Below are 12,912 nucleotides of genomic sequence, written 5' to 3' on the forward strand. Positions count from 1 at the left end.
GAGCTCCTTTTGCTTTCTGTGAATGCTCTTAGAAATGAGTTTGCTGAGAGGAAAATTCATGGACTTAAACAGTGAATTTCAATTGAATGTTGCAGAATTTTTTATTTTGTTCATTGTGTGTATCTGTATCAGAAACCTGCTTAAGAACTACGTTCATCCAGTCAAAGAACAGAAGCTTACCAGGTGACCACGTGTCCAATCAAATCAATGTGTTCATGTGAACAGATTTGTTGATTAATTTTCAGCGACAAATTTTTGGCAATCAGGAGCTTGTGAAACTAGCAAAGACCTAAATCCAACAAAGACGCCGCTCACTATGATTAGTTTGTCCCGCTCATGGGACTACTTTCATGATCCCCAGGAGCCTAAGGTGGTAAAGCCCCAATCCTGAAAACATTTATGCACATAAATAGTCCATTTACAGGCCTAATATCAGGAAAGATGGAAGTAGGTCCTGAATATGACTATTCACATGCAAAGGTGTGTGCAGGATCAGAAGCATAGAACGTAATCCAAATCCAAGACCCAGTATGATAGTATTGAGGGCAGTTATATCCATAGATCAGCTACTCAGCAGTTTTTTTGGCTTACTGCAGCCCTATACAAAGAACACACTGTGATATATAAGCCTTCCCTCTGATCACACAGTTAGGCAGAAATTTTTTTTCCCCAAGTTTAATATGTTGTGCCATCTAGTATCTAGTCCTTCTTTCATTTTCCCCACATATTGTTGAGCAAAAAATACTAAAAAATGGAATGAACTGCTGAGGTGCTAAAAATATTGGCTTTGAAACTCTCACTAAAGCAGAAGCTGAACAGCAAAAGGTATAACAATAACAGTAGTTAGAAGACACAGGAAATGTACTTAGTAAATGTTGTCCAGAAGCCCTGTTTTGTGATTTTGCTATTTCTGTGTTAACCTTTAGTTTTCTCCTATTTGATACCAACTCCCAAACAGATCTAATAAACCCTTCTGCTTTTCCAGGATCAGTATCCGAGCTTTCACCCAGCTCTTTAGTGAAGACCTGAGGGAATTCACTGAGCCACTCTTCGCAGATACCTTTTTCTCTTTACCAATCACTACTGAGTCAGGTGAGTTTCTCCTTTTATTCTATACTAACTGTACCAGTTACATGGTATGACACCCATTGGTGCTGGAGTGGGTAGGAGAGAGCAGCAAGGACCTTGTTGCTGAACTGAGTTACTTTGAGATTCAGCTCTCCGCCAGTTAATATTTGGTATTCAGCACTGTCTGTTAAAACAATAGCTGTAATGTTTCCCCTTCCATCCATGATTTCCTTCTGAAGTACAAAACTTCCTACAAATTATAGGGTTCACTTTAAAAGGGAATCAGAGAGAGAGAGAGCAAGGACTGTGCAGCATCCTTCGGGACAGAAATAATACGTAAGGCTAGATTCTCCGGTCTGCTTTCTGCCACTCAAGCTGCTCAAAGTGGACAGAAATGGCTAGTGGAAATTTCTCTTGGTGCAAGGGAGCTCTCTTCTGGTGTGAGAGATGGTATAACCACCTCCTGCACCTGCTGTCAGAGCAGAGGCGGTATAACCAGAGATGGTACAACTACCTCCTGCACCTGCTGTGCCATGTGTCCAGGGTGTAGGAGAGATGTCAGAGGTGGGAGGGAGGTGTGGCAGAACTATGCTGATCCTTCACGGTGTAAGGTCACCTAGGGACTTTATGCCAGTGGCATGAGTTAGACCTGCTCCTCAGCAACTCTTAACTTATGCCGTGGCCAAGCAGCACAGGATCAGGGAGCCACAACCAGCCCCTGTGTTCCCCCATCTCAGCTATGGTGGAGCAATAAGCCCGTAGGTTATAAATTGTTTGGGAAGGAACACATTGCCCAATAGAGTGGGGTCCCTGACTGAGGGTCTCTAATCACTGCTACAATACAAACAAAATAAATAATAGCATAGCCCCTTGATACAAGGATCTCAATACTTTCCAAACACTGATTAAGCCTCAAAAATCCCTTGAATCCAGACAACAGTTCCTTTCTGGATGTGAGAATGAAATGGTTTTGTCATCCAGTGTAAATGGTCTCGAAATGGGACTGAATCAGTGAATTATCCTACTCAGTTTGAAAAACCCAGTGAACTACTGTAGCCTGGGGAGGAGACCTGAACTCCTGGGAAATCTGGCTGTTTCTTCACTCCCTCATTCTATGGAAGGAGAGAACTTTTTTCTCTTCTACCTATTTCTTGCCCATCTGATGTACAGTGTAAGTTCTTGAAAAACTAAGGAAGTAATATCAAAGCCCAGTCCTCCAAATATATATGCATTTGAAGTTCCTTTGTATTTATTTCAGTGTCTTTAACTGATAACATTGTATTTATCTAATTCCTTTGCTCTGTGTGTGTGTGTGTGTGTGTGTGTGTGTGTGTGTGTGTGTGTGTGTGTGTGTGTGTGTATCTATCTATCTATCTTAGAACCCATGTTTGGAGTTATAGAAGGCGTGAGTGCTGGTTTGTTTCTCATTGTGATGGTGGTGGCTGTCACTGCTTTATTTGTCTACAGACAAAAAGTTAGGTAAGTAGAAACTCCCTTTTTTTAATTTTTCTTGAACAAGGTCTGATGAAATTAGACATGATTTTCAATCTGAGACACTGAGGAAGGTGTAAAATTGGATGAAAACTTTAAATTGTATTTAGGAGAGCAAAAACCTAATTCCATTTCCCTCACCATTTGTACAAATTGAATATTGAACTAAGAAGCCCCATATTACCCTTGATTAAGGAACAGGATTTCCACTGATTAATAGGAGTTGCATGATTTAAGGCTGCAATGGGACCTTTGGTTCTTAGTAGAGCTGGTCAACACATTTTCACTGGAGCAGTTTTCTGTCAGAAAATGTGGCTTTATTTAAACCTTTCATGAGAACTTATTGATTTCAATGACATTTTTGATGGGAAAACTTTGAAATGATTCATTTTGACCCTCTCATTTTGGAAACATTTAAACATTTTCTTTCAAGAATGTCAAAAAGTTTAGTTTTGACTTTATTGTTCCATTTCATTTTGAACTGACTTTTATTCTATAATATTAATTTTATATCATCTATATATTATTTTAATTTAAATATATAAATATTAAATATAATATTTTAACATTATAAAATTAAAAAATTACCTTATTGAAACAAAACATTTTATAGTATTGAAATGAATTTTTTTTTATATTTCTGAGTCAAAAAATTTTGGAATTTCTATTCTGTGGGAAATTTTGAAAATGCAACATTTCGCTTGGAATTGGAATGGAATTTTTCTTTGAAATGTTGGAAATTGTTTTCCAACCAGCTCTAATTCTTAGTCTGCATGACGTTATTCTCTAGCAGTTTCTTCTAGACACTTAAGCCCATATTCAATGCAGATGTCTAGATGCTGACCATGAAAAAAGCATGTGCACTTGTGTGTAAAACCTGCATTTGTTTGTGCCTACAGACAAATGCATGCCTACATATCTGTATGCATACACTGCTACCATTATGCATGAGTAAAATGCAGGTTTTGCATTCACAATAGATGTACACATCTTCTCCTGGCTGCTACTTAGGCACCTGCATTTGAAAATATGTCCCTTATCCTCTAATTTATTTTTGCTCTACATACTTTGAATGGTAAATAGTAAATCATATGAAGTGCATGTTTTCTCAACTGTATTGTGATTTCTTCTTATGAGTTCTGTTCAATGGGTCAGTGAACGTCAGTATATTTTTCTGTGTCATATACAGTAGGTAAATGTTTCTTTCATTTACAAGAGAGGTTTCTGAGGGAACAAATGGTGATCAGAGATGGAGAGACAGTGTGTGTGGTTTAGTGGAACATAGGAATGTAGGACTGCAGGGGATCTCCTGAGTCACTGAGTCCAGATCCCAGTTATTGCAGGCAGCCCCATTATATAATCACATTCATAAATTTATCAAGCTCCATCTTAAAACTGGTTCAGTTGTTTGCCCCCACAACTCCTAGTGAGATGCTGTTCCAGCGTCTCACTCCTCTAATGGTTAGAAACCTTCTTCTAATTTCCAACCTGAATTTGTTCATGGCCGGTAAACACCAGGAAGAGAGAAGAACTATTTAGCTAATGGACAATGTTGGCACAAGAACAGATGGGTGTAAACTGGCTATGAATAGTGGAATGAGCACAGAATGAATTCCAAAAACTTCCCAAATCTATCCGATTTGCTGCCACTAACTCCTGCTTTGATCCTTCACAAGTCCCAGATGGCCTGATTTTCAGAGGTGCAAAGCACCCACAACTAGGAAGACCAGATGTCCCGATTTTATAGGGACAGTCCTGATATTTGGAGCTTTGTCTTATATAAGTGCCAATTACTCTCCCACCCCCGTCCCGATTTTTCACACTTGCTGTCTGGTCACCCTACCCACAACACTTGAAGCCAGTGGGAGCTGCAGGCACTCTGCACTTCTGAAAAGCACAGCAGTAACCTGTTCCACAATCTGCACATGGAAACTAGGGATAATACCTACTTCACAGGGATGTTCTACCGATCAGTTGGTTAGGCCTTATCCTGCCATAGGACACCCACTAGGACTGGCTGGAAAACAAGAATTCTATGTCACCAGAAATTTTGAGGATTTGAATTTTTTTTTCATTCTGTGTTGGAACAAAACCAAGACCTTTCTAAAATTTTCAAGGGAAAAAAAAACAACAGAGTGAGATTCAGACCAGAGACTTGAATCTGGGTCTCTGCTAAACCAAGTGAGTGCCCTGGTCATCAGTCTATTGGTTATGCTGGGGTGGGTGCTTCTTTCTCTCACTAGAAATTCCCTCCTGGACCTGAGAAACCTTCCCAACTAAAGGTTTTCCGTGAAAAATTTCAGTTTTGACGAATCAGCATGACAGTTAAAAAATTCCTGACGAGCGCTAATACCCACTTTAGTGGTAGTTTGGGCTGTGTCTCTTATGGTAAAAAACAGACCATTACTGTTTTACACCGTTTTTTTCTTATATGATATAAAATTATTGTCCTATTGCAGCAAACTAAGGTACAGGAAAACTGTGCAACCGCAAAGATCCATTTCAGAGTAGCAAATGAAACAGCCATCTCTTTTTATTCCTTTTCTTTATTTCCTGCCACAAGATACTTTTGTTGCCCAACTCACATTGACTTTGAACATAGCACTAAACCAAAGTAAGAATAGCTTCCTTTGTATTGCAGTAATGGCCAAGAGCGAACTACAGCAAGGCTGAGCATTCGCAGGGACAGGCCGTTGTCCGTCCATCTGAACTTGGGGCAGAGAGGGTAATCTCAAAGTTTGTTTCTAAGAGAAAACTGTTTTAACGTGGCATCATAGATGAAACAGTCTCTCCAGTCACTCACTGACAAGTTCTTTCTTTTTCTTTTGAAATTATTTCTAGGAGCCGGAGAATTTCCAGGTAAAAGCAAATATTTCTTCATTTAAAATATCTTCCTTTGTAATGAATTAGGTGAATAATGTCCTTGTCTCCTGGGGTAACTGGGTGTTTTTGTCTTTTTTTCTTCTGTCGAATGTTTTAGTCCAATAAAAGTAAATCAGTTTGAAGCGCACTTCACCAAACTCCAAGCAGATTCCAACTACCTCCTGTCCAAGGAATATGAGGTACGAATCCAATCCAGTGGAACCATTTCTTTATTGAATAGACTGGTTGGGTGCGAACTCTGGATCACTAACCCTTCAGCCCCAGAGACATGCATTCCCTGGTCGTCTTCACATAGTGAAAATGAGTTTGACAGTCTCAGCTTAAACCGTTTGTCCTACTGCCAAAACCACAACTTGATCCAGTTGGCAGCCTCTGTTCATGAGAGGCCCAACACAGGATCACCAGGATGTGCTGAAGGTCAGGACTGATTTGTGCTAGCAGAGCTGTATGGCAAATCTTGAACAGTGCCTACCAGCAGTATGCCTGGTTCAAGCCAATGCCTCCAGTTCTCTAATTTCAGTCTAATAAAAATAAGTTCCTTTCCTTGGCCTTGCATGCTGTACATTCTGTTTTGTAGCATCCTGTAATTTTCACCTCACATTCATTTTGGCCTTTTACAGGACTTAAAAGATGTGGGTCGAAGCCAATCATGTGACATAGCGCTTTTGCCAGAGAACAGAGGGAAAAATCGATACAATAATATATTGCCCTGTAAGTTTTATGTTTGGATATATAATATTACATCACACCTGCTATTTTTCACTTCTTTTCTGGATGGGATGGGGCATGTAGCATATTCCTTTCCTTGTTTCGCCTTGTCCGAGATGAAATAGCATTGCCAAGCCAAGTCTTGGTGCTTTGATGCTGATGGTGTATGGCCATGAGCAGCTTTAAAACAGCAGCTCTCATGAAATTTCACTTCCCACCAGAGGCGTAATGACTAGTGTTCATTCTGTTTATAAAAGGCTTCAGCTGTTCTAGCCTTTCAGCTGTTCTGTCAGGGTGGATAGTAGGAATAATAGAAACCTTGCATGTGTGTTTTGTGTGATCAGAACCAGATAGCAGCAGGGCTACTTTCTCCCTAGTCATTCAGATATTGTCAGTTCAAACCTGTCTAGTGGCCACAAATCACTTATTTGACATTGATAGGCGACAGTCGCTTCCTTCAGAGTTAATAATGAGCCTGCAGTAGCACAGTACCCCCAGCATGGCAGAAGGTGATAATCCTGAAGGAATCCTCTTTCATACAAGACAAAGATCCTGGCAGTACGTGGCACATGAGAATAGGGATAGCCCTGGGAAATGCCTGCTGGAGGTAATTAGCCCACCTTAAATAGCCCCCTGCAATTTCAATGGGCTATGGTAGCAGTCAGCTTGATTTCCAGTCCTAACTTGCCATGTAGTATTGCCGTGTGCCATCGTTAGTTGGCATGTTTTATCCAGAGATGGCTGCATTTCAATAGTGGTGAAGGGATCCCTCAGTGGCTATGTCTAACTGCAGCATGGAGGGTGCTTCCCAGCTCAGATAGACAGACATATGCTAGCTTGTGCACTTAAAATAGCAGTGTAGCTGGGGATAGCATGGGCAGTGGCTAGGGCTACCTACCCACGTACATACCCAGTAGGTCCGGGAGGGTTTGTATTTGTAGCACGCTAGCTCAAGCAGAGTTGCACTTGTCTGTCTACCCATGCTGGGAAGTACCCACCCAACTGCCAGGGAGAAGTACCCAAAGTGTGTATGGTGCTATGGTACCTCTATTTCTCAGTCTGCCCTGGACAGGCAACTCTGCAGCCAGAGACTCAGGAGGAATGCTGTCTTGCTCAATCACCCAGCATTTTCCCAGGGGGCTGCACAGTGAAGTGGAGACACAGCTGTCTGTCAAGGAGAAGAGTGTGTGCTCTCCTCCATGCACTGCTGGCTCTGCTGTCAGGGGCAAAGAGGGTTGCAGCCACAGTCCCACCATTACCCTAACTCCCTACCTCTTTCAAGTAGCTGGCATCCACAAGAGCACAACCAGGGAAGAGGCTTGTGCTCTGCAATGGGATTGCGCTCACCTGTGGGAAAATGGGGTGAAGTCTCCCGGGGCTGAATCCATAAAGATACTTAGGCATTGCAGTGCCTAACCAGTAGGTGCTCTGCCCAGCCCTCCATCCTGAGTTAGACATTTAGACTCCCCATCAATGCATGAGGGGAGGTAGGCACCTATCACAGGGATCCTGTGAAAGCATCAGTGTCATGCAAAAGGAAGGAGACAGGACTTAGGGCCCAGATTCACAAAGGTACTTAGGCACCTGCTCCCATTGGTCTGGGACTCTACTTACCTGACATGCCAGAGGGAGGCACCTCCCGCTGCTCAGAATTCTCCACCATCAATCCTCTCCTGACATTAGGCATCTGAGCTGGGTAAACCCATGCCCTAGCAGATGAAACCCAGACCATTCTCCTGAAAGACAAGAGAGACCCACCCCATTGTAGCCAATAGCTCTGTGTTTATAGCACTCACTTGGAATGTGGGAGACCTGTTTTCAAATCTCCATTCTGATTTGAAACCAGGACTTGAACCCACAAATCCCACATCCAAGGAGAGTGCCTAGCCCCCAGGGCATTGTGTATTATGGGTGGATCTCTCTGTCTCTCCTATTGGAGCTTTCCACTTAGTATAAATAATTGGAGGAGGGACTTAAACCTGGATCTCCTGCATCCTAAGTGACTACTCTGGCCACTACACTCGGGGATAGATGCTCACACTCTCGTTTGTATGATGGCTGATCCTGAAGGTTTGCGCCAACATCTCTGGGGTCGGGCCCCACATGAGAGATTGGTGGGGGAGCCCCTAGTTTGAGAATCCTGCTTTGAAGCTTCAGCTTGAGCAACAGGTCTGAGCAGTTTGTTAGCTATGGGGTGGTATGATCTGTTAGGCAGCTTTGCACATGCCCACCACTGGAAACCTAGCCCTGTTCTACAGTGGGTGGGGAGGGGGGTTGACCTAAGATATGCAACTTCAGCTACGCAAATAGTGTAGCTGAAGTCAGCGTATCTTAGGTCAACTTACCTGGCCATGAGGACGGCGGCAAGTCAACCGCTGCTGCTCCCCCGTCGACTCCGGTGCCACCTCTCACGAGCTGGAGTCAACAGGGAGCGTGTTTGGGGATCGATTTATCGCGTCTAGACAAGACACAATAAATCGATCCCCGATAGATTGATAACTACCCGCCAATCCGGTGGATAGTGAAGACCTGCCCCTAGACACTTACTGGGGTAGGAAGGAGCTTAATAGTAATTTTGAGCATGTCGGTGGCACCTACATTGTGGACTGAGGTGCCAAACAAGACAGTTACGTGCCTATGGACCTTTGCGGTTCTAGCTTCTTGCATACAATCTCGCTCATCAGCCGCAATGTCCTTTGGAACCCCCCTGGTGAAAGGTATTGTGCACATGTGGGTAGCTATCATTTGCAAACAAACCTGCCAACTCTGACTGTGAAAGTGCAGTCAGTATTTTTACATGGGCACATTTCCATTTATGTGAAAGGGATGAAAAATCAAGACCTAGGCATAAACCTCTTGTAATACATTTCTTCCCAGATGATACATCAAGAGTGAAGCTTTCCAACGTAGATGATGATCCTTGCTCAGATTATATTAATGCAAGCTACATACCAGTAAGTGGCTCAATGGTGTTTTTTTTATAGTTCTTGTCTCTCCAATGGTAATTTCACCTTCTTGTGAAACTTAACATGTAGCTAGATCCTTAGGGCTCCCTCTTTTCATATGTTCACTGGTTTTAATTAAAAGTCCGAGAACTGTTTTTGTGTGTGTGCTGAAAGGCCATGTCTGATTGCCATACAGTTAACTGAGACTGATTCAGTCAGCTCTTAAAACTGCTTCCCTGAATTGCTATAGTTATATAAGAGTGCTGTTATAATTGGCCAAGGACAACTTCTGAAAGGTCACTGTTTTTATACAATTTCTGCAATAAGCACAGCTATCACTGAGATCATACGTCCACACTTGTATTTCATCCTGAAAGTGTTTGCACCTTGTATTATGGTGAAATTGGCTGAGATTACAATTGTGCCCTTTGCCAGGGAATTATGATTGATAATAACAGAGCCCTAACGATCCAAATTTCAATCCAGAGCTCAGTTAATTAATGGCAAACAGCAAAACAAAACAAAAACCCAGTGGTTCAAAATGCCTAGGGCAGTGCTGAACACAATAGAAAGATGAGAAATCTCTGACTAATGCTAATAAATACCTTCCAGCAATATTTAAATACACTGGCACTTTCTCTTCCTCCTTCTTGCTCCCACCAGCCTTCTGCTTCCAGAGTTTAGGGCGTCCTTTAGTTTTCAAGCTGTGGCTGCAGTGAAGATGTTGATGCCACAACAGTGGTGGATTGTTTGCAGTTGCAATAAGGTCTGTTTCTCTGGCATTATAGAAACTAATTGGAATTTTCTGGATTTGTAGGGCAATAATTTTCGCAGGGAATACATTGCGACTCAGGGCCCTTTGCCTGGCACCAAAGATGATTTCTGGAAGATGGCATGGGAACAGAATGTTCACAATATTGTCATGGTAACCCAGTGTGTCGAGAAGGGCCGAGTGAGTAGGGAGGTTTCTTGCTTATTCATTACTATTTTTAAATTTTGTATTTATTATTTGTATGACACTAACACCCACAGACTTTGGCTGAGATCAAAGTCCCATTATGCTAGGCAGTGACACGTAGTAAGAGACAATGCCTGCCCCCACAAGCTTAGAATCAGGTTTTTGAAGCTATTTAGGCACCTAAATCTCTTTGATTGCAGTAGGAGTTAGGTGCCTGCATGCCTTTAAACATCTGGCCCTTGCAGTCTAAATAGACAAGACAGAAAAAGGATACATGGGGAAACAGAGGCACAAAGAGGTGAAGCGACTAATCCAAGGTCACACAGCGGATCAGTGAGAGAGCTAAGAATAGAACCCACGGCACAAACACAGTATCCTAAGCACACATGGCACTTAAAGGGTAAATATAACAATTACCCAAAGACATTGCAATCTCTAAGGGCCTAATTCTGCATCTGTAATCACAGTGAGTGGCTTCAGCGTGACTACTTACGTAAGGGCTTCTCAACACCAGTCGGTAGACATAATGTTGCATGGGATAACAACGTACAAAAGGTTGGGATATGGGAGGACAAAGGTAGAAATCAATAAAGATCATGAGATAAGCACCATGCATTACATGTACTTCATGGTTTATTTATTTAAGGTTAGTATATTACAATTATGAAACTTCTCTGGGCCTTTCACTTACTTATTTCACTGTCCATGACAACCTCATAAAACTTATGCTGCTGTAATCAGAATCTGAGCCACCATAAAAACATCTTCTATGTATGGTACAAAGGCAAGTGACTAAACTGTAGAAACCGTAAATATTATTTCCTTCCCTGATGCCCTCATATAGACACACAGAGGTAATGGTTACATCCAAGTCCATTGCATTGTTTTTTTGTTTTTGTTTTTTTAAAAACCAGAGCAGCTTCCCTGCATTCCCAATCACTCTTTAAACCAGAGATTGAATTGAGGGGAGGTGTGGGAAGTAGTGGTCCAAGCTCCATCTCTTGAGTTGTCAAAAACAAGAGTCTACTCACAGCTGATCTTCTTAATATGATCATCCCTCCTCTTTTCATGTGCTTTGATCAACAGTAAAGTAGTTAACAATGTTGACATTTAAATTGCAAACATTAGCCTTTATAATTAAGATACCCTTGTCGTGAATAAGACAATGCATGTTTCTTTCAGAGTTGTTGTTTCAGGCTGTCTTCAGACTCAGGTAGATATCACTGAATTGGTTCATACTCTGATCATGTATGGTTGTAAGGTTGTCTTTAGCAACTAAAGGTGTAAGGTAAGCATGTAAGGTGGAAAGTTGTCTTTAGCAACTAAAAGAACTAGCAATTTAATTTTTTTTTTTTAAATAAAAGTTCAGATTCTAGCACACTCCAGGAAAAAGTATTGGTTCACCGAATCAGTCCAGATCAACCTCTGCTTTAAACATAGTCTAAAGAGTGCAAGCAATCATAACTGTATGTAGAAATGCTTTTTGCTGTTTAGGCCCTGACATAGCGAAGTACTTAAGCAATGCCTAACTCAATGGAACTTTTTGCTTACTTAATTAAGCATGTGTTTAGGTCTTTTGTTGACTACACGTGCATATGGATTATTTTAGCTGCCTTAATTGTCCATCTACTGATGAGTGACTGCTTCTTGCCTCCTTGGAAGCGGGGGACAATTAGGAACCCTGTGCAAAAACTGAGCTGATAAGAAGGTGTTTAAATATGACAGGGTGGCTCCAGCTGTTGTTATTATTGAAACACTCTTTTCTTTGTTCATACAGGTGAAGTGCGATCATTACTGGCCCCTGGACCAGGATTCCTTGTATTACGGAGACCTGATAGTTGAGATGCTGTCTGAGTCAGTGCTTCCGGAATGGACAATAAGGGAGTTTAAAATTTGTAGTGTATGTTCATTTATTTTATTTATTTTATTTTATTTTTAAAAAATCTGTTAGGAAAACTTAGAATGGTTAAACCTCACACATCCTGATTGCTCTCCAGTGACCTACTCCCTAGTGGCAGCAGTAACAGAACATGATGTTCACTACAAAGACGTGGTGTGTTGGAACATCTGCCTCTTAACTGTCCTGATTATCCACATTTCTGTGATCTGACAGGAAGAGCAGCTTGACTCAAAGAGGCTCATTCGTCACTTTCATTACACAGTATGGCCAGACCATGGAGTTCCAGAGACCACCCAGTCCCTGATCCAGTTTGTGAGAACTGTAAGAGATTATATCAACAGGACTCCAGACACCGGACCAACCATTCTGCATTGCAGGTATAAATGAAAGTAGGATATGATTGGTTCAGGAGTTTTATAAAATATATTTAAAAGATCTCTAATGTTGGTGTCTCTCAGGGGGTAACTTTTGCTTAAATTTCTATGGAACAGCCACCGGCCTTAATAGATAGACTATGGGCTAGGTGGTCAGGAACAGTGTTTGACACACATGCCCTCATCCTGAGAGATGCTGGGTGCCCAACTCGTGCCAGTGAATAACAGCTCTCAGGAGGTCATGCCTCCAGGTAGGACCACTAGAGCACTGTCCCTAGCACACCTGCTATTCCAGGGTGACCCTCAGCTGCAGCCTTTTGGCAGATTTTTAAGTCTCCTTTGCACTGCTGGCTCTGGCCCAATGTCTCATTACCCCTTTTTAATTAAGAAAAAGTGAAGCATAACTAGTGGTACATCTGAGCTGCAAATGTGTGTCCAGATCTTCATAGATGTTTAAGGCCAGACGGGGCCATTGTGACCATCTAGTCTGACGTCCTGCATAACACAGGCCAAAGAACCTCACCCAAAAATGTAAAACATTTGGGTCCATATTCAGGGTCATAGTCTGAACAGACCGGTTCATCT

General features: G+C 42.0%; 1 protein-coding gene across 3 annotated transcripts in view; it reads left to right on the forward strand.

Annotated features, from left to right (window-relative positions):
* The window catches only part of PTPRB (protein tyrosine phosphatase receptor type B), a 106,620-nt gene that overhangs the window by 83,995 nt on the left and 9,713 nt on the right, over nt 1-12,912 (forward strand). For all 3 annotated transcript variants that reach the window (XM_038381931.2, XM_038381950.2, XM_038381958.2), the window contains 10 exons: nt 986-1,092; nt 2,448-2,547; nt 5,201-5,284; nt 5,401-5,418; nt 5,540-5,621; nt 6,063-6,153; nt 9,028-9,104; nt 9,913-10,047; nt 11,831-11,953; nt 12,167-12,330. In XM_038381931.2, coding sequence (XP_038237859.1) covers nt 986-1,092; nt 2,448-2,547; nt 5,201-5,284; nt 5,401-5,418; nt 5,540-5,621; nt 6,063-6,153; nt 9,028-9,104; nt 9,913-10,047; nt 11,831-11,953; nt 12,167-12,330 — 981 coding nt within the window. The remainder of the gene's footprint in view (nt 1-985; nt 1,093-2,447; nt 2,548-5,200; nt 5,285-5,400; nt 5,419-5,539; nt 5,622-6,062; nt 6,154-9,027; nt 9,105-9,912; nt 10,048-11,830; nt 11,954-12,166; nt 12,331-12,912) is intronic.

Source organism: Dermochelys coriacea, chromosome 1 (genome assembly GCF_009764565.3).
Source record: "Dermochelys coriacea isolate rDerCor1 chromosome 1, rDerCor1.pri.v4, whole genome shotgun sequence".
Lineage (NCBI taxonomy): Eukaryota > Metazoa > Chordata > Testudines > Dermochelyidae > Dermochelys > Dermochelys coriacea.